Here is a 20,290-nt window from a genome sequence, read left to right on the forward strand (position 1 = left end):
CGGGCAGTATATCTATTTATTGATATTGATTTATTGAAGTTTGTGGTAGACGGGTCTCATTTGAGGGAGGTTCACACTAAGACAACTTATTGACTTTGGACAAATATGATTTTACTTTCTCTTCTGAACACAAGAATATTCAGATCTGTTGTGACAAATTGACCAAATGATTTTCAAATGTGTCCCATTTAGCAGATGTGATGGAACAGCATTGAAGTGAGTGTCTGGTTTGCATCCTCACTTCCTGTGAAGGTCGCGCCTCCCAGCGGAGGAGAGAACAAGAAGCCCGGATGAGGACGGTGGCTTTGATGTCATGTCACCAGGCGGGTTGAAGTCACCAGATGCTTCTTTAGAACTTGTGTAATCGAGTTAAAACCTCCAAAATAGATCAATTACAAACTTGTGATGTCATTCAGGCACGAGACCAGGACAGTGTTCTGACCCGCTATAAATCATCAATATACGCTTAGAACTCTAGAATGTGTACTAGTCTGACATCAATTCCCTGTCACCCATATCTGTTATGAGCATATTGAAACATCAGGTCATGAATGATAATGTCTCCATGCAGCATCAAAGGTTGAATATAGTGAACAGCACCGTGTGAGTCGGTTCTTCATTTCATGATAATTGCTGTCAAGTTAAGATCTATTTTACAGATAGTCTGCATATAAATATCATTGATGTAACAAATATGTTTTAAAAATACGTGGTGCATATTTTGCTGTTCTATAAATTTATAGTAAGTAAGTAATTTATTAAAACCTGAACAAAAATAATTGGCAAACTTCACTGTGGAATAATAATCTATGTGTATTCTGTATTTGTGAGAGAGAAGATGAGAATGTATTTATGTAAGTGTGTGTGTGTGTGTGTGTGTGTGTGTGTGTGTGTGTGTGTGAGATGTGTCCATCTCTCCACCTTGTGGTGCACATGCAGCACTGACTCCTGCATCTCTCTTTTTACTGCTTGAAATTGGGCATGGAAACACACACACACACACACACACACACACACACACACACACACACACACACACACACGTACACACGCACACACACACGTACACAACGGGAACGGTTAAGTGACCTTAGTGGTTCCGGCTAAATATATGTGTTGCTATAAATAACTACAGCTAAAAGTAAAGTTGTCCTGTAGGACAGAAAGGAGAACAAAGCAGTTGGATGGATCTTCTCTCTGCTTCATGCAGGAAGGATCTTCTCTCTGCTTCATGCAGGAAGGATCTTCTCTCTGCTTCATGCATGAAGGATCTTCTCTCTGCTTCATGCAGGAAGGATCTTCTCTCTGCTTCATGCAGGAAGGATCTTCTCTCTGCTTCATGCAGGAAGGATCTTCTCTCTGCTTCATGCAGGAAGGAGGCTTTGGTCACCAGGCTGAAATCATAAAGCAGCAGATGCACAGTCCAAACATCTCCATCTCCGCTCATCTCATGATTCACTGACTCATTCTTTCCGACACAACACGTCTTACACGTCCACATTAAAGAGCACGTCTAGTCGGCAGCAGGTGGTAAGTTGGATAAAGTTCCACGTTTTATTCTGTTATCAGAAGTGACGTTAATCAGATCGAAAGCATCAGAAAAGTTACCAAGAATTTGTTAAAGTGGCGTCGCTCAATTAGTGTTGTGTTCTAAAAACAAGAGCGCGCGCTCCTCCTCTCCATTGGCCGGTGCGTGGGGGGGGGGGGGGGGGGGAGCGAGAGAGAGAGCGAGAGGGAGAGAGAGAGAGGGGGGGGGGCGGTGCGTGCCGGTTAAAAACGCTTTGGAGGACCCGATCGCGGAGCACATTAACCAGACGGTCCGACGGAGACGCGAGGCGCCCCAAACACAGCAGGAGCGCGCGGGAACGACGACGCGGAGGATCGTCCCCCCCTCGACCCCCCCAAAGAAATAACGCCTTCTGGATTCTATCCGAGCGCGCGGGACGCATCCAGGTGAGAGCCGCGCGCCCCTTTGACAGACATTCACTCTTTTTTAAATTGATGACGTCGAAAGTTCCTCTTCATCACTTGTTTTTTTCTTTCTGGCTTCTTTTGTAAACGTTTAAAAACGGGCGCGCGCGCGTGTGTGCGAGTGGGCGTGTGCGCGTGCGCGCGGAGGATTTCTGACCCGCACCTGTTAACGTTCGTCGCATTCTGAGAGCAGCAAATCCTTCTATTTATACTCTTTGGACCAAGTAGAATAATGAAGGTGTGTTTATCACGTGGTCTCGCCCATCATCTTTCACCTGCTTCTGTTTGCTCGTGTAGGAAAAACAAATAAAGATTCGGATGCTTGGAATGACTCTTTAAACCTTAATTGAGAAGTTTACACCTCAAAGACAGATTGCTTAGCAACCAACATCCTCAGTAGCCTTTGAAGATAGAGCTTGTAAACAAAAGTGTGTGTGTGTGTGTGTGTGTGTGTGTAACAGCCTTGCAGACCAGTTGCATCTGCCTGTTAGACTTCCTGAAGTTGTGAAGCGACAGTATGAGCCAGTCATGAATATAAAACATTGATGTAGCTTCTAAGCGGTTTTGGGGCTTTCGAGCCCTCATATCGTTGAGACATCCAAAGAGGACAACACGGTGAGGCGGACGCCGTTGCCAGGACAACCCGAACTAATGAGGTGTATGAGTGGAGCCGGCAGAATCCTCTCAGGACGGCCTGCAGGGAGCAGAGAAACCTCTGAGGACGCTCCCCCTGTCAACACCCCCCCCACCCCCTGAAGCTGCTCCCAACCACGGAGACACACGAGGCCCACGAGTTCCCACGCAGAGACCAATGCAGCTATATGTGATTTGGATAATTCAAGTTGAAGGATGCAGGTGCGAAAAGGTGCATTAATAAGCTAGAAGTTGTATAAGCGTTGATGATTCAGCAGATAGGAAAAGCGATGCGGTGCAGCCGAGCCACACAAGTGGACCCACGGCAAATACATGGCGGGCCCCCGTCAGTGGAGCGCCACGCCAAAAATACCTCCGTTGTGCTTTATCATAACTGTGTCAAATCTCGTGGGCGGGCCGAGCACTCGTGGCGTTTTTGATGAGCGTTCTCAGTTCTGAAATATGACACGAGGTTCTGATCTGTTGTCGAGGAGTTGATCCATTTGTTTCTGTTTGCTTGTTGCAGATGAACCCGACGAGGCCCAATCAGCTGATGAAAGAGAAGTGACCCCGTCGCTCTCCATCCACGGGCCAGTGAGGCCGAGGAGGCTCCCCTTCGGCCCGCCTCCCCCCGTCACCATTTCCTCTCTGCGTCGGCCCCCCAGGAGTGTTTCAAAGCTGTTTCTCCAACGCTTCTTCCAGAAACTAGGACTGTTTTCCAAAGCAGAAGCAGCACAGCCCTCCCAGACTGAGGTGATGGGAAGCGTGCGAGCCAGCCGCTACAGCATTGTGTCATCAGAGGAGGACGGCATGAAGCTCGCCGCGATGGCGGCGCCCAACGGCTTCGGGAGTGCCAAGCGCAAGGTGCACACGAGGCACCGGCCGCAGAGCCGCTTCGTCGAGAAGGACGGCCACTGCAACGTGCACTTTGTCAACGTGAGCCAGAAGGGCCAGCGGTACTTGGCCGACATCTTCACCACGTGCGTGGACATCCGCTGGAGGTGGATGTTCATCATCTTCTGCCTGGCCTTCCTCCTGTCCTGGCTCTTCTTCGGCTGCGTCTTCTGGCTGGTGGCCATTCTCCACGGGGACTTGAAGAGCGACGGACAGAAGTGCGTCTCCAACGTGACCAGCTTCACCGCCGCCTTCCTGTTCTCCATCGAGACCCAGACCACCATCGGCTACGGCTACAGATACGTGACGGACGAGTGCCCCGTCGCCGTCTTCATGGTGGTCTTTCAGAGCATCGTGGGCTGCATCATCGACGCCTTCATCATCGGCGCGGTCATGGCGAAGATGGCTAAACCCAAGAAGAGGAACGAGACCTTGGTTTTCAGCCACAACGCCACGGTGGCCATGAGGGACAACAAGTTGTGCCTGATGTGGCGCGTGGGCAACCTGAGGAAGAGCCACCTGGTGGAAGCGCACGTGCGAGCGCAGCTCCTGAAATCGCGGACGACGGCGGAGGGGGAGTACATCCCCCTGGACCAGATGGACATAGGCGTGGGCTTCGACAGCGGAGTGGACCGCATCTTCCTGGTGTCCCCCATCACCATTGTCCACGAGATCAACGAGGACAGCCCTTTCTACGACATGACCAAACAGGACCTGGAGACCTCAGAGTTTGAGATCGTGGTCATCCTGGAGGGCATGGTGGAGGCGACCGCCATGACCACGCAGTGCCGCAGCTCCTACGTGGCCAGCGAGATCCTCTGGGGCCAGCGCTTCGACCCTGTCCTCTTCGAGGAGAAGAACTACTACAAAGTGGACTACTCCCGCTTCCACAAGACCTACGAGGTGGCGAGCACCCCGCTGTGCAGCGCGAGGGACCTCGCCGAGAAGAAGTACATCCTCTCCAACTCCAACTCCTTCTGCTACGAGAACGAGATGGCGCTGGAGAGCAAGGAGGACATGGACGAGGGGAACGGGGGCAGCGTTGGGCCCGACGGCACCCAGACAGACAACATCTCGGAGACGGAACACGGCCAGGTGGCGGTGCCGCTGGAGCCCCGCCCCCTGAGGAGGGAGTCAGAAATATGACCGTTTGGAGCTCAGACCTCGCGCGGGGGATTTCTGAGAAAAAGTCAAGTAAAAATCACCCCTCTGCTCCGGGGGGGGCCGAGCCAAGGCGGGCCTTTAGGGTGGAGGACAAGCTGAACGGTACTGCTGTGGGTGGGTGGGGGGTGGGGGACGGGGGGGGGTATGCAAGGGACTGTCTGGCTGCGCTACGCGGCGCTGTGAATCACGAAGGCGCCCGGAGGAGGGGGAGGCGCTTGTCTCAGTCCGTCTGTCCAGCAGGAACCAGACACCGTCACCAAGGCGTGTTTTGTTCTCGAAAATGTCCTCAAGTGCTGCTAGAAAGACGAGTTGAACTTTGTGCCTTCAGAGAACCTGAGAGACGGCGTCTGGAGCAAAGAAGGTACACGTAGAGTATTTTGTTCACGAGCTGGTCTCACAGAAGAAACATCTCCGTAGGCAGAGACGACGCGTTGGATTCCCGCCGACTTCTTGGCGATTGATCTGAGAGGCTGTTCATTGCTGGTCATTCATTTGAAAGAGAATCTGAATGTTCTTAAAAGTGCTGCTATGATGTTGCTTCTTTATTTTACTTCTTTTTTTTACAATGGATAGAGGAATACCAAAGAGTATTATTATCACAGTTAAAAACAACGCCTGCTTGGATTTGGTACAGAGAAGTAGAGCGATTAGGTTGAGTTTTCCACGATTGTGTGTACAGTTGTTATGTCTTTGTGTTGAGCCACTTCATCAAGCCTGAATGTGTATAAATCCACAGGAAGCAGACGATGACATTGATTGTAGGAAATATTTTCCTGCTAAAATATCAAATCTACACTATTTTAAATGCCACGTTCCCTCTGCTTTGTCTCTTCCTACTTGTTAGACGGCGCTTGTTTTACCCGCGGATGGAAGGTATGAGAAATGTACTGTAACCAAGTTTAACAGAGACGCACAAGAGTTCTACCCTGTATCTTTATTGTGTGTGTGTGTGTGTGTGTGTGACCGAAGGCCGTGCACGTGTAAATACCTCCCTCCCTGTTTGTATCAGTCTTCCAAATGTACTGCAAAAACCAAGGAATGTACAGATTTTTGTATTGATATTAATTTTATTATGATTTTACATGATATTATATTGTCCTTTTTTCAATAAAATGTCCGTCGACAACCGGAATCTCGCTGTGTGTCTTGTGATCGATTTAAAGGTGAAACACACATATGAACAGCTATTGGTTGGTGATTTATTGTAGGATATTTGTACTGCGAATTCACCCGGGAACACAAAGTCATCGAGTAGACCAGTGATCCTCCAGAGAAGAAGAAGAAGAAGAAGTGTGGTGCTCTCCGTGGTGCTGATCCAACAGACGTCCCCGGGTCACGTTGGTTTGAACCGACTTTTGCTGACTTTGGTGATTGAAATGATATTCAGTGGATTTTGCAAATATTCTTAACAAACGTGGGAAGAAACAAGACACATTTTCTGATGGCTGTGCTAAAATCGTGCAGACAAATGAATTTAGAGCATTTGAACGTGGAGAACGAATCCCATAGATCAACTCCATAAAGCCTTAAACTTTACTCTGCATGCTGGACGGGACCAAACTCAATGGGAAATCCCCTCAATTTACCATTAAGGAAGACTGACAGTAATGTCAACTCATGGAGCCACTGCAGCTTTGAACACGATGCCTCAGCATGTGTGTGTGTGTGTGTGTGTGTGTGTGTGTGTTCCATTTATCGGACATAAAGCAGTTACAGTCTCATCATCATTTCTGAAACGGAAAGAGAGAGAAAAGCAGTCGGTTGTTTCAGCTGCTTATTACGAGCATCGGGGTCTGTGGACCTTCATTATGTTTCCTCCATTGGACACAATTTAATCACGTTTCATACTTTGAACCACAACAGACGACTCAGCGTAAGATTGAATGGGAAATATAATAAAATAACCTTTGACAAGTAACCTCGGTTATTTATTTTGCTGTAAACAAAAGCGTTTGTCCCTGAGGGGCGACGCTGGTGGGAAAGCAAGGAGTTGGTTTCCGGTCTCACCATTTAATATGGCATTTATTTATTGAATTATCAATTTAAAGTTGCGACCAGGAAAGGCACATTGAAGTGACTTCCTGTGTAGTGGCACATTGTCGGGGGCCGTGCAGCTCTGTAGGTGAACGGCTCTATTGTGCAGCGCTGCTCACTCCCTGTTCATGAAAACAATAACTGTGTTTATGAGCGGAGTAAACATCTGAGAGGTAAACGTTGGGCCCGCGTTCCCGTGTAAACCGCCCGGATCTCCCGTGTCCACCGTGGCTTTTATGGCTTTGTGTGCTCCAGTGGCGTGGAAGGAACACGGCTTTCATCGAGGCTTCAAACGGGCTCACCTGGGATCCCCTTCCTGCTTCACACGGACCCCCGCCGGGCCAGACTAAACCCAGAGACCCCAGACTCCCTCTCATCTCCTCAGACGTTGGAAACTATCTCCTTGTGGGTTGTTCTTAAGCTGAGGAGGCGCAGCCATTAGACAATTAGCCGATCGCTTGTTTGGGCTATAAAATGTTTGGAAAAGGTCCAAGATGGCGTCCCTTGTGAAGCGACGGCGAACACAGAGGTCAGAGGTCGAGCCCCGCAGGTGGTGTCACAGGATTAGACGTACAGTCGACTCGTGCGTCCAGCCTGACCTCCCCTGGCGGTGCTGATGGTGGCTGACTGAAGCCCCAGGAGACGAGGAGGAAGGGAAGACACCTCCTCAAAGGTCAGAACGAGCGCCTGTGCTCAATCGTCTCCACGCTGAATACTGACACCTTTAACAAAATAAAAGCCCGTCTAAAGGACCTTTCACATCTCGTGAACAGAGGAGAACCAACAGGGTCAGAAAGCGCAGGGATCCATCTGCCTCACCTGGGTGAAGAATGCAGCACCAGGGACAATAAAAGGTTTCCGAGTCAAAGCGCCGTGATCCTCCTATTATCCGCCCGGCAACCGCCACCACAATGTCCCCGCTGGGCAAAAAAAGGCCAAAGAATTTGAGCGATGTGAGCGCTGCTGTGATGTCGCTGCTCTTTTGTGGTCCACGTGGTTGATGCACATTGAACATCCGTGCCGGGACAATAAATAAAAAATGTGGAAAAATATGCCGCGACCACTCCTGATGATTTCTATTATAAATAACCACCAGATTAGAGCTGCAGGTCAAAACAGGAAGAGGAAGAATTTTGCAGATTGTGTATTGGATTAGTCGATCCACAGAACGATTGTGGTTATTGATGAAATAAAGTGAGTAAAATGCAAAAACAATTTTGTCAAACAAAGATTTTAATGCGTTTGGACGATTTATATGTCTTTAGATTTGAATCTCTTTGGGTTCGACCTCAACCTGGTACAGGCAGATAAACCTCGGGGGGGTTAATAGTCACAGTAAAGCGTGTTTAAACGCTCCACGTGTGACGCGTAGCGGCCGGGCGCGTTTTATCGCGCAGGATACACAAAGACATTGTCAATGATTAAATGGACACCACAGAAGCTCTGGATAAGGCCTCAATGCTGCGTGTGCCAGATATGTACATGCAAACAGAGAGAGGGATTAACTGCTCGGGGGGGGGGGTATTCACTGGTCAATGTGGTGACGGAAAACAGCAGCTGTGGACGGGATGGGATTGTTATACCGCTGACCCGGAGAACCCGGCGCTCACGACCAGCCAGCCAATCACAGGCTTTAAAAAAACGCAGAGTTCAACCCAAGTTATAAAACAACGTTGTTGTGTTTCCTTTACAGACATCCAACGCAACGCGAAGGAGGTGAAGGAAACCAGAAACCATGTTCCTGGAAGTGACCGTATCAGGACTGAGGAGGACATAGAGACGCCGTAGACGTCTCTGGTAGAGACATGTCAATCACAGTGTAGCCCCGTCTTAAAGTGTCTCCTGCTTTATGGTCTGTTTGACTCTGAATGGGCCATAATTCACTAAATGAACATCATGCTGCATTGAAGAAGACTTAAACTTATGTTAGATAGACTTCTATGGGAGCAGAGGAGTCGCCCCCTGCTGGTCACTACAGAGAAGTAGAGTCATTTCCTCATAGACGTCTATGGGAGCAGAGGAGTCGCCCCCTGCTGGTCACTACAGAGAAGTAGAGTCATTTCCTCATAGACGTCTATGGGAGCAGAGGAGTCGCCCCCTGCTGGTCACTACAGAGAAGTAGAGTCATTTCCTCATAGACGTCTATGGGAGCAGAGGAGTCGCCCCCTGCTGGTCACTACAGAGAAGTAGAGTCATTTCCTCATAGACGTCTATGGGAGCAGAGGAGTCGCCCCCTGCTGGTCACTACAGAGAAGTAGAGTCATTTCCTCATAGACGTCTATGGGAGCAGAGGAGTCGCCCCCTGCTGGTCACTACAGAGAAGTAGAGTCATTTCCTCATAGACGTCTATGGGAGCAGAGGAGTCGCCCCCTGCTGGTCACTACAGAGAAGTAGAGTCATTTCCTCATAGACGTCTATGGGAGCAGAGGAGTCGCCCCCTGCTGGTCACTACAGAGAAGTAGAGTCATTTCCTCATAGACGTCTATGGGAGCAGAGGAGTCGCCCCCTGCTGGTCACTACAGAGAATGCAGCTTTAGCTCATGAACCTGTGGTGGACAAACCAGCTGATAGAAGTAAACAGCTTTTGGGAAGATTTTGCACTTGAGCCAGGGCTACTTTCAGGTTTTTAAATGGATATAATTGAATTGAATGCATCCCCAGTGACACAGCAATGTAAAAGTCTGGCCCTGTGAAAGTGAATCTGTCCATAAAGAACTGCTGGGTTTAAGAGAGCAAATGAGTGACTCGTTGAGCTAGAACTAAATCTGAAAGAATCATCATGTTGTTTAAACATCCCAACAGGAAGTAAAAGCACAAAATGTGTCAGTCACATCTTGTGAAGTCCTCAGGAAGACATTCCAGCCGCTGCCATGGACACGGCTTAAAGTGTGAGGACGCTAACAACCAACCACGTCAGCTCTGTGCTCCCTGGAGACGAGCACGGCGCAGCAGCAAGGAGGGAACATAATGAAATAATTCACCCAACGGCTGGTTGGGGATCAGCGTTCATGCAAAGCGTGTCTGAGCTTTTAATGCAAGAAAACAAAAGGTGTCTTTAGAACACCAAAGACTTGTGTCCCTTCGCTTTGCCTCATTTTAAAAAGATCAAATCCAGAACGTCCTGCTTTGTCACTTCTGTCATTTGCTCGATGACTTTAGTTTGTGCGCCCCCTGTTGTTTAGGAGAATAACGCAGAGAAGAATAGAGAAATGTCTCCCTCAACGCTCCGACAGGCTGAGACTCTTCGCTCGCTACCTTTTAAATTGAGGAAGAATCCTGTCGCCGTGGAACCATTCAAACAGGTGGTGCACAGGAAGGGACGGGGGGCTTCCTCCACCCGTGTGATTACACTTCACGAGAATATCTACATGTGAAGTGACATATTTATAAACCCTTAGTCAACATGCATCATCCGGTTGGCTTCACACAGTCCCGGTTTGATGAAAACATTTTGGGCATAATTGAGGCATCATTTTCAGTGCAGCAAATGAAGCGTTTGTCTATTTCTGAAAGAGGAGACAAGCTGGCGTCACGGAGTCAGATGCCTCTTATGGTCACCGCGTGGAGGACGGGATCACATGGGGTGTGCACACATGATGGGGGGACGGATGGAGGTGGTGTGGTGGTGGGGGGGGGGGGCGCCTGTACACCTCCACTAAGAGTTCACAATAACAGGCTGATTGATGCTGACAAGGCTCGGCTTTTTATGGGTGCTAATGGAGCTGTGTGTGTGTGTGTGCGTGTGTGCGTGTGTGTGTGTGTGTGTGTGAGAGTGTGTGTGTGTGTGTGTGTGTCCTCAGTCAGAGTCGTCGCTTCGCTGCATTTGCCGCGTCATGGCAACCGGGGCGTGTGGCGTCGGGTAAACACGGCTCACGGTGTCGGGATCGTTTACCGACGGTTAGACTTTAACCACATTACCTCTACTGTGCGACACACACACACACACACACACACACATATATATATATATATATATATGTGTATGTGGTTGTTGCTGACATAACGGATGCCTTCAGGGTCCTCACAAGGGGATCCACCCGGCCGAGGGTTGTTGGTTCTGGTCCCTGGTTCCTCACGCAGGTCTTCTCCAGCGTGAGGAACCAGGGAATCCTTTGATGGCTTCTGGGTCCTCTGACGCGGAGGACCATCCATGTCCCGAGGGGTCGCCCCGACGGAGAACACGATGTTTGTATTCCCTGTGAAAACAGGGCGCTGTTCATCAATGTCGACAGGACTCAGAAGTCTCCCGGAGGCTGAGGAGCTCATCGCAGAGCACAGCAGACCTTGATGTCCTCAGGTCTTGACGTGGGGGCACAAAGCTGAAGGATCTAAATGAAAAGGCTTTGAGGAACAACCAGGCTCAGCTCACGGTTGAGGGTCTTTGACACATAGCCGGTGTAGAGAGGCCTGAGATGCTCCCTGCGATGACTTCTCGTTCCACCATCGATGGAGCCGCTTGTTTCTGACGCAGAGAAACCCCCCTGCAGTCCGTCAACCGAAAGCAAAGAGAGGGTTCAGGAACTGCGACGCTGGGGGGGGGAAGCCCAAACTTCAGGGTGACCTCGCCGCGTGGACAGGAAGAGACGTTAGAAACGCTAAAGGAAGAAAAGCATAAATTATATCGAGGACGACGTGAACTGAGTGGGAGCGGAAAACGAAAGCGAAAGGGAACAAGACTTATTGACCCATAATCTGGTGGACTTGGCGAGGGTTCATTTTACGGTCGATGTGAGAAGGAGACCGTGAACCTTTTATAAGAAGTAGGTGACTGTTGTTGACTGAGCTGAAAAAGGACTCACAGGCTTCAAGTGAACCTCGTTTCAGCTTCCCGTGGGAAACAAATATTGAGCCTCCTGCTATTTTAATAATTGATAACTGATTAATCCGAAGCCATCGGTGTCAGACCACCGCAGAGCTTTCATTTCCCACGACCTTTTCTACCTCTTCTTCATGCTTGATGTAATAACCGTTTAAGGGAAAGAGTTTCTCTTCCCCGAGATAACAGACAGACGCCTTCATGAACGTAGTGAATAATAAAGCCGTCAGCGGGCCTTTGGTGTCTGTAGCTGATATCATTTCAGGTTTATGGGAATTACCCAGCAGCCCCTCCTCCGGTCCTGTATCTTTCCACTGTGAGACAGAAGCACAAGTCGGCTTTAAGGCTTTAAACCGGCGAGGAATCATGTAGTAGCGCGCGATCGAGAGGAGGCCAGCGGCACCCGACAGGTGGAGGCGTCACAGCTGGATGCAGGAAGACTCGACACACCGAGTGACCGTCTGCTAAACACAACAAAATACGAGCATGTTCAAAGAAATGCATCGAAATGCAGTGAATCCACATTTTGCAGTGATGAACTTGTGCGTGTTGGTCACAGTAAATGGAGGAAAGTGATGTTCTCGCCTGCAGCCTCACAGCTTTGACCTTCGAACCCCCTGAAGGCCGTCTTCGTGTGATCGGCATGTTGTTGTGGATGCGAGATCCTTTCCGACGCTTCTTCCTCTTCCCGCCTCGTCACAGTGAAACGGCAAACGGGCAAAAGCAGCTTTGGGAAACAGAAACGGATGAATTACCTCAAGTACAAGTAAAGACTTCATTCCACCAATAATCTGTCATCTTTAATCAAAGGGCGACCTTTGACCTTGTGCTGCTTCACCTGCTTCGACCCCCCAGGTGTGTGATACTGATCTGATTCATTGTCTGCATCCGCCCGGCGTTTAACAGCTGTTTCCTCCTCACAAGCAGAAGGCCGAGGGGAGTCGGGTCAGTCCTGATCCTCTATGTGAACCAGTATCACTGTAGTCCTGATCCTCTATGTGAACCAGTCTCACTGTAGTCCTGATCCTCTATGTGAACCAGTCTCACCGTAGTCCTGATCCTCTATGTGAACCAGTCTCACTGTAGTCCTGATCCTCTATGTGAACCAGTCTCACTGTAGTCCTGATCCTCTATGTGAACCAGTCTCACTGTAGTTAGAAGTCTACATTTCACTCACAGCTGTAAATAAGCCGGTTGCTACTGTGAAGTCCTGCAGGGTCCCGGTGACGGGAGGCGAGCGCAGCCTCACCCGCCTGCACGTGGAAATAAATGAAATTCTTGCACCACGAGGGGACGAAGCCGCTGTCGGGAGGGAGTTTCGTGTTGCGCAGCAGTTGTTCTCGCTCTTCCTGAAACACTCCTCTGGAATCTCTGGAAACCGGTCAGCCGAATCTAAAATTGGACCTCGGCCCTGTCCGTTATTGTCCCCTGTCCGTCACACCCTTTTTCCACACACATGCACAGCTGTTTCTAAGCAGGGGGGGGGCAGCTGGCTGTGGGGAACGTGCACGGTGGGGGGGAAACCCGGCGGAGCGTCCAGTGAACAGTGAAGAAGATTCACGGCCGTCTCTCTGGTTCCCGTGAGGAGACTTTGGGACATTTGTTACTGATCGTCCATTTCTTCAGTCTCTGCTTCTATTGGTCCACTTGTATTGTATGACATATATATTCCTATTATAATTTCATGAAGAATGGATTGATTACATTGTCAGTAAATAGAGAATAATGCCCTCGATAGTTCTCAAAGTGACTCTAAAACTGAAACTCATTCGCGATTGACGATGACATAAAACCCCAACATTTAATTAAAATGATGAAACGTACACATAAAACAGCTAATGCTAACTAGCGCTCCTCCTCCCGGGTTCAAGTGTGAGGAAACGTGTTTCTGCCGCAGCGCCATAGGGACGTCCCGCTTGGCCCCCAGCTCGTGTTTTAGTTTGGTCGCCTTCACCTTAAATGAGCCACTCGAAGGCCTTGGACGCGTCCATGTGGACAGCTGTGCTCTAAATATACGCAACGACTTCCTAACTTCAGGGAAAGAACAGAAAAAAAGATTTCCTGTAACCGCATCCCACAGCGAATAAAAGGGAAAACCCACAGGAAAAACAGTGGCAACGTGCAGACGGCAGAGGTCACAGGTCACGTTTGAGTTGTTATTGATGAGCTGGCCAGCAGTGGTCTGTAGACTTGTCGAGGCTCTGCACAACGACAACAAACACAACAACAAACAAAGCTATTTGGTTGCAAACAGGAATAAAAGTTTATTTTTTACTGTCGAACCTTGAGAGAAGAATCTCTCCATTCTCAACAAGTCACGTTGTGCAGAATGAAGACAGCATTCTGTCTCTGAAGACCAGTCAGGTGGTGTGTAGCCGGTGTGTAGGCGGTGTGTAGGTGGTGTGTAGCCGGTGTGTAGCCGGTGTGTAGGTGGTGTGTAGCCGGTGTGTAGGCGGTGTGTAGGCGGTGTGTAGGCGGTGTGTAGGCGGTGTGTAGCCGGTGTGAAGGCGGTGTGAAGGCGGTGTGTAGGCGGTGTGTAGCCGGTGTGTAGGCGGTGTGTAGGCGGTGTGTAGGCGGTGTGTAGGCGGTGTGTAGCCGGTGTGAAGGCGGTGTGTAGGTGGTGTGTAGGCGGTGTGTAGGCGGTGTGTAGCCGGTGTGAAGGCGGTGTGAAGGCGGTGTGTAGGTGGTGTGTAGGCGGTGTGTAGGCGGTGTGTAGGCGGTGTGTAGGCGGTGTGTAGGCGGTGTGTAGCCGGTGTGTAGGCGGTGTGTAGCCGGTGTGTAGGCGGTGTGTAGGCGGTGTGTAGGCGGTGTGTAGGCGGTGTGTAGCCGGTGTGAAGGCGGTGTGAAGGCGGTGTGTAGGCGGTGTGTAGCCGGTGTGTAGGCGGTGTGTAGGCGGTGTGTAGCCGGTGTGTAGGCGGTGTGTAGCCGGTGTGTAGGCGGTGTGTAGGCGGTGTGTAGGCAGTGTGTAGGCGGTGTGTAGGCGGTGTGTAGCCGGTGTGAAGGCGGTGTGAAGGCGGTGTGTAGGCGGTGTGTAGCCGGTGTGTAGGCGGTGTGTAGGCGGTGTGTAGGCGGTGTGTAGGCGGTGTGTAGCCGGTGTGAAGGCGGTGTGTAGGTGGTGTGTAGGCGGTGTGTAGGCGGTGTGTAGCCGGTGTGAAGGCGGTGTGAAGGCGGTGTGTAGGTGGTGTGTAGGTGGTGTGTAGGCGGTGTGTAGGCGGTGTGTAGGCGGTGTGTAGGCGGTGTGTAGCCGGTGTGTAGGCGGTGTGTAGGCGGTGTGTAGCCGGTGTGTAGGCGGTGTGTAGGCGGTGTGTAGCCGGTGTGTAGGCGGTGTGTAGGCGGTGTGAAGGCGGTGTGAAGGCGGTGTGTAGGCGGTGTGAAGGCGGTGTGTAGGCGGTGTGAAGGCGGTGTGTAGGCGGTGTGAAGGCGGTGTGAAGGCGGTGTGAAGGCGGTGTGTAGGCGGTGTGTAGGCGGTGTGTAGGAGGTGTGAAGGCGGTGTGTAGGCGGTGTGTAGGCGGTGTGAAGGCGGTGTGTAGGCGGTGTGTAGGCGGCGTGTAGGCGGTGTGTAGGCGGTGTGTAGGCGGTGTGTAGGCGGTGTGAAGGCGGTGTGTAGGCGGTGTGTAGGAGGTGTGTAGGAGGTGTGTAGGAGGTGTGAAGGCGGTGTGAAGGCGGTGTCTAGGCGGCGTGTAGGCGGCGTGTAGGCGGTGTGTAGGAGGTGTGAAGGTGGTGTGAAGGTGGTGTGAAGGTGGTGTGAAGGCGGTGTGAAGGCGGTGCTCCCGGTCGCTCCTCGCCGTGACGCGCTCCCTCCAGCAGCGAGGAACAATAGGTGGAACCAGCTGCTGCAGGAGAGTCGGTGTGACTCTGTTTACGGACGCCGGCCTACGTCAGCTCTCCCAGCGTGGAGCAGCAGGGCCGAGGGCGCGGTTGTGTGTGTGCGTCTGTGTGCGTTTGCCTGTGTGTGACACGCTACAAAGAGGGTACCTGCCTTCGGTGGAAGGAGAGCGATACTCCCCGTTTACCTTCCACTGGGAGGGTGGTGGGTTAAAAGCGTAAACAACAACAACAACAACCAAGTTGCGTGCTTTTATCTCTTGGCTCAGCTCACTGATCAAAGGACGGCCGCCACATAAAAATATCACACGGGAATCAGGAAATGTTTTCCACTTCTGTTATAATGCTGGGAATCAACCCGGATCATATTTAGTTTCCACTCAGAGATTATTTGTCTGTAACTGTGAGAGTCTGATTATGACCTTGAGCTCGACACAAAGAACGCTGAGTCACAGAAGAAGGTCACCGGATTGACAGATATCAGAACCTTTGCTGTAAAATGCAGGAAACAGCTCCGGTCTGAGGAATGAAGTCAGCGCTTCGTGTGTTAAACGTGCATTCTTTAAGTAATATTTGTGACAGATTCCCTTTTTCATCGTTTTCAAGATTTTAGCACCAAACAGGAAACACAATACGGGGCCATGTGATTTTCCCTTAAAGATGGCCGACTCTTTGACTCTTAGCTCCGCTAGCACTGTTAGCTGCTAGCAGCCGCGCACACGTCCGTGCACTGAGCTCGCTGCGATGTTGCTTTTAAACGGAGGCGATTGGCTGTGGGAAAATTCACGCACTTCATCTTCGTCGGAAAAGTCTGCACAAACTCGCCAAGAACCTTTGCAATCGACACGATTCCATCCATGTAGCAACGGCAACATGATATCTAGCTCATAGCTACTGGTCTTAATGGTGGATTACACACACTACTGTCCGTAGGGACAACAACAGTAATGTCGGGGGGACAGATGCCCCCCCCCCCCCCCAGACAGACAGCTGCTTTCCAACACATCTTCACAGAATTGAAATAGAACCCCTCAAGTGTCTGTTTCCCTTTAACAAGGGGAAACATATCAAGGAACGTGATCGCGTGGGCTTCTCAGACGAAGAGAAACACGTGACCGGTCAAAAAAAGTATTTTTATATCCATTCAGCCCCCCCCCCCCCTCCCCCTCCCGCCCCCCCAACCCCGCTTTCATTTTACCATTTCACCCGAGCTGCTGCCAGTTGTGTGGTCTCGAGTTACACAGAGGAAGCGCGAGTGGAAAGAAAGAAGGATCGAGACACTCGATTCAGAAACGAGCCACGAGGGGAGAAACTGTGCGAGGCGACCAACGCCCCCCCACCCTCTCCTCCCCCCCTCCCCCCCCAAGAACATTCCTGCTCCCCTCTGTGGAAGTTTCACTGCTCCCATCCATTCACAATAAAGCTGGGCTTCAAGATGGACCTGCCCTCCTTGCCTCCTTGCCTCCTTTCCTCTCCCCTTCCTGCTGGCCCTTCGTCGTAATAACGTTTCTTTAGGAGATGCGGTGAAATGAAAAGGAAGTTTGTGTTATAGCGAGTCGAGTCCCCCGGGTTTGTCGGGTGTCCCCCAGGTTTGGTCTGGTGTCCCCCGGGTTGGTTGGGTGTCCCCCAGGTTGGTCGGGTGTCCCCCGGGTTGGTTGGGTGTCCCCCAGGTTGGTCTGGTGTCCCCCGGGTTGGTTGGGTGTCCCCCAGGTTGGTCTGGTGTCCCCCGGGTTGGTTGGTTTCCCCCGGGTTGGTCAGGTGTCCCCCAGGTTGGTCTGGTGTCCCCCGGGTTGGTTGGGTGTCCCCCAGGTTGGTCTGGTGTCCCCCGGGTTGGTTGGTTTCCCCCGGGTTGGTCAGGTGTCCCCCAGGTTGGTCTGGTGTCCCCCGGGTTGGTTGGTTTCCCCCGGGTTGGTCAGGTGTCCCCCAGGTTTGTCGGTGTCCCCCGGGTTGATCGGTGTCCCCCGGGTTGGTTGGTGTCCCCCGGGTTGGTTGGGTGTCCCCCGGGTTGGTTGGGTGTCCCCCGGGTTGGTCGGTGTCCCCCGGGTTGGTTGGTGTCCCCCGGGTTGGTCAGGTGTCCCCCGGGTTGGTTGGTGTCCCCCGGCGTCATGCTTCTATCTGAATGAGACACTCACATGTATGTATTCATATAACCCGTGTAGTGGGTGTGAACACGCTCTGTAGGTCACATGCTGTTTACATTGTAGAGCCGGGGGGGGGGGTCTCACACCGCGGAGCCCCTGCCGGGTCGTTCAGCGTGACCTGTGGAGTATGTGATGTATACATGTTTGTATACATGTATGTTGTATGTAATAAGGTTCCTACACTCTAATCAACTCAAATCAGCTGAATCCATCATGGAGACGACAGTTACAACAAGACGAAAGCTAATCGTCTGTTTATTTGGTCTCTTCCTTTAAATGAAAATGTCTGATCAGAGTGACGACCCCGAGTGTCCCTCCGACGACACGACGGCGTCACGTGACGAACAACCAGCCGGATCGGCTTTGTTGTGTCACAGAGGGGAAGTCGTGTGTAAATCTTCAGTGATGACAGAGGAGCTCAGCAGCGATCAGAGCGAGAGGATCATTGGACCAACGTAACATGCAGATGATGAGCTGTGTGTGTGTGTGCGTGTGTGCGTGTGTGCGTGTGTGCGTGTGTGTGTGTGCGTGTGTGCAGGAATGTGCTTAAATGAAAGACATGAATGTTCCATGGGGGAGGGGGGGGCCTCTGTAGGACCCTCTGTTAGATAGAGAGGCCGTATAGTTTCCACCTGTGTTTTAGTGGAGGGCAGGTTCTCGTGTCACGTGCCCCCCTGCCCCCCCCCCTCCCCCCCTCGGGGGTTGTTTGGCGATCGGGAGCAGGAAGCACTTGTTGTGCACAGGAAGGCCCCAAACGCAGGCTGATAACTTTAACACTTCTTCTTCCCTTCACACGCGCTCACTTCCTCTTCCTCTGAGGACGGCGCTCCGCGTGCGCGCGTGTGTGTGTGTATGTGTGTGTGTGTGTGCGTGTGTGCGTGTGCGTGTGTGCGTGTGCGTGCGTGTGCGTGTGTGCGTGTGGTAAAGTAAAGCAACACTGGCTGATGCGTTTCCTGGTTTTATTTGTCTCTTTCCACGTGATCAATTGTTCCAAAGCATTTATGTTTAACTCTGAGGAGGGAATTGTTTTCATGTAATCGATTGCCATAAAGTTCCATTTCTTAAATTTAAAATAAAGATGATTAGAAGTTAAATATTCTGTGGAAAATTTATTTTCTGTGTTGACTTTTCAGTTCATTAATACATCATATTTATTAGTTTGTCTTATTTGTGGTGTAATAAATAAATAAATACATATTGGTTTGCTTGTTGCAGTAGGTGCCTTCAATAAGCTGCATTTCTTTTATTTGTGTCCATAACCGTCATGACGTTTACACATTTGATGAAGGAACAACAGACGAACGGGAATCTGGGAATTTCTTCTGCGTTAGGTTAGAAGGAATCCGATGTGTCACCGAGGGTCTGATAAGCTCTCGTTCCCATGGCGACCGTCGAATGAAAGAGATCCTCCTGCTTTCTGCACAGAGGAAAACACTTCAGGGAGGGAGGGGGGGTCACGGGATGTTGTTTGACTTGTAGATCCTGTTTTCATCCTTTTTCCCAAGCAGCTAAGCTAATGCAGGTGCCCCCCCCCCCCCCCCCCCCCCATAAGTGCTCTTCCTGCGTTCTGGTGACGGACAGAAGAGGAAGCGACTCACACATTCAGATAATCTGGTATATTTTCTTCTTATATTTATTTTACTTTGTCTGTTTGTGTCTTCAGATTTCCCTTAAATCCACCAGAAGTTCCGACGACGTCATTTTGTATTTAAGCGTAATGTATTTATGTATAAATATTATTACATTGTTGTTGTTCATATTCGGGTTTGTTCAGACATCATTGTTCTCGTAATACGTTTACTAATAGAAACATGGATTTATTTTGCAGAAACATTTTATGTTTAATTTATTTTTTATAGATTTTCACATTTACGCTTGAGAAGAATGTGTGAATGTATGTATGTACGATGTATGAATGTAAGTTTCAAGGTGAATTCTGTATGTTGGTAAATTCATCCGTCTGAGAATAAAGCGTCAATTGGTTTGTAGATATTCTGGAGTAAAACGTGGATTATTGTCTGTAGGCGCATTTATGTTTCTATAACAAACAACGGGATGAAACGGCTGCTTTTGGTTACAAGTCAAAGGTTTAATGAACCTCTCTGCCCCCCCCACCTCCCCCCCTCCCCACCTCCCCACCTCCCCCACCAGGGCTGCACCTCATTACAACCAAGCTGCAGTTTGTGAGGCGCTCAGAAGAGTTTCCATGAGATCATCAGCTGTCAGCCTGAGGAACCACGAGCTCCTAGGAGACGTGGACTCAATCATCAAAGGTTTAAACCATCGATACGCGCCGCTTCATTTAGTCTCAATGTCAAAGAAAAATACATCAAAATAGAAGAGGAGACTAAAGGGGAGCAGAGAGGAGACTAAAGGGGAGCAGAGGAGACTAAAGGGGAGCAGAGAGGAGACTAAAGGGGAGCAGAAGAGACTAAAGGGGAGCAGAGAGGAGACTAAAGGGGAGCAGAGAGGAGACTAAAGGGGAGCAGAGAGGAGACTAAAGGGGAGCAGAGAGGAGACTAAAGGGGAGCAGAGAGGAGACTAAAGGGGAGCAGAGAGGAGACTAAAGGGGAGCAGAGGAGACTAAAGGGGAGCAGAGGAGACTAAAGGGGAGCAGAAGAGACTAAAGGGGAGCAGAAGAGACTAAAGGGGAGCAGAGAGGAGACTAAAGGGGAGCAGAGAGGAGACTAAAGGGGAGCAGAGAGGAGACTAAAGGGGAGCAGAGAGGAGACTAAAGGGGAGCAGAGAGGAGACTAAAGGGGAGCAGAGGAGACTAAAGGGGAGCAGAGGAGACTAAAGGGGAGCAGAGGAG

The 20,290-nt window shown here is 50.5% G+C and overlaps 1 protein-coding gene across 1 annotated transcript; it reads left to right on the forward strand.

Annotated features, from left to right (window-relative positions):
* The first annotated feature begins 1,755 nt into the window (after positions 1-1,755).
* kcnj2a (potassium inwardly rectifying channel subfamily J member 2a) lies at positions 1,756-5,798 on the forward strand. Its single transcript, XM_040177396.2, has 2 exons — positions 1,756-1,953; positions 3,131-5,798. The coding sequence occupies exon 2, from the start codon at positions 3,361-3,363 to the stop codon at positions 4,642-4,644; it is 1,284 nt and encodes a 427-aa protein (XP_040033330.1). The 5' UTR covers positions 1,756-1,953; positions 3,131-3,360; the 3' UTR covers positions 4,645-5,798.
* Positions 5,799-20,290: the final 14,492 nt, after the last annotated feature.

This window comes from Gasterosteus aculeatus, chromosome 5 (assembly GCF_964276395.1).
Source record: "Gasterosteus aculeatus chromosome 5, fGasAcu3.hap1.1, whole genome shotgun sequence".
NCBI lineage: Eukaryota > Metazoa > Chordata > Actinopteri > Perciformes > Gasterosteidae > Gasterosteus > Gasterosteus aculeatus.

Excerpts from the sequence above, each read along its gene's own strand:
- kcnj2a (XM_040177396.2), top strand. The coding sequence starts at position 3,361 with ATGGGAAGCGTGCGAGCCAGCCGCTACAGCATTGTGTCATCAGAGGAG.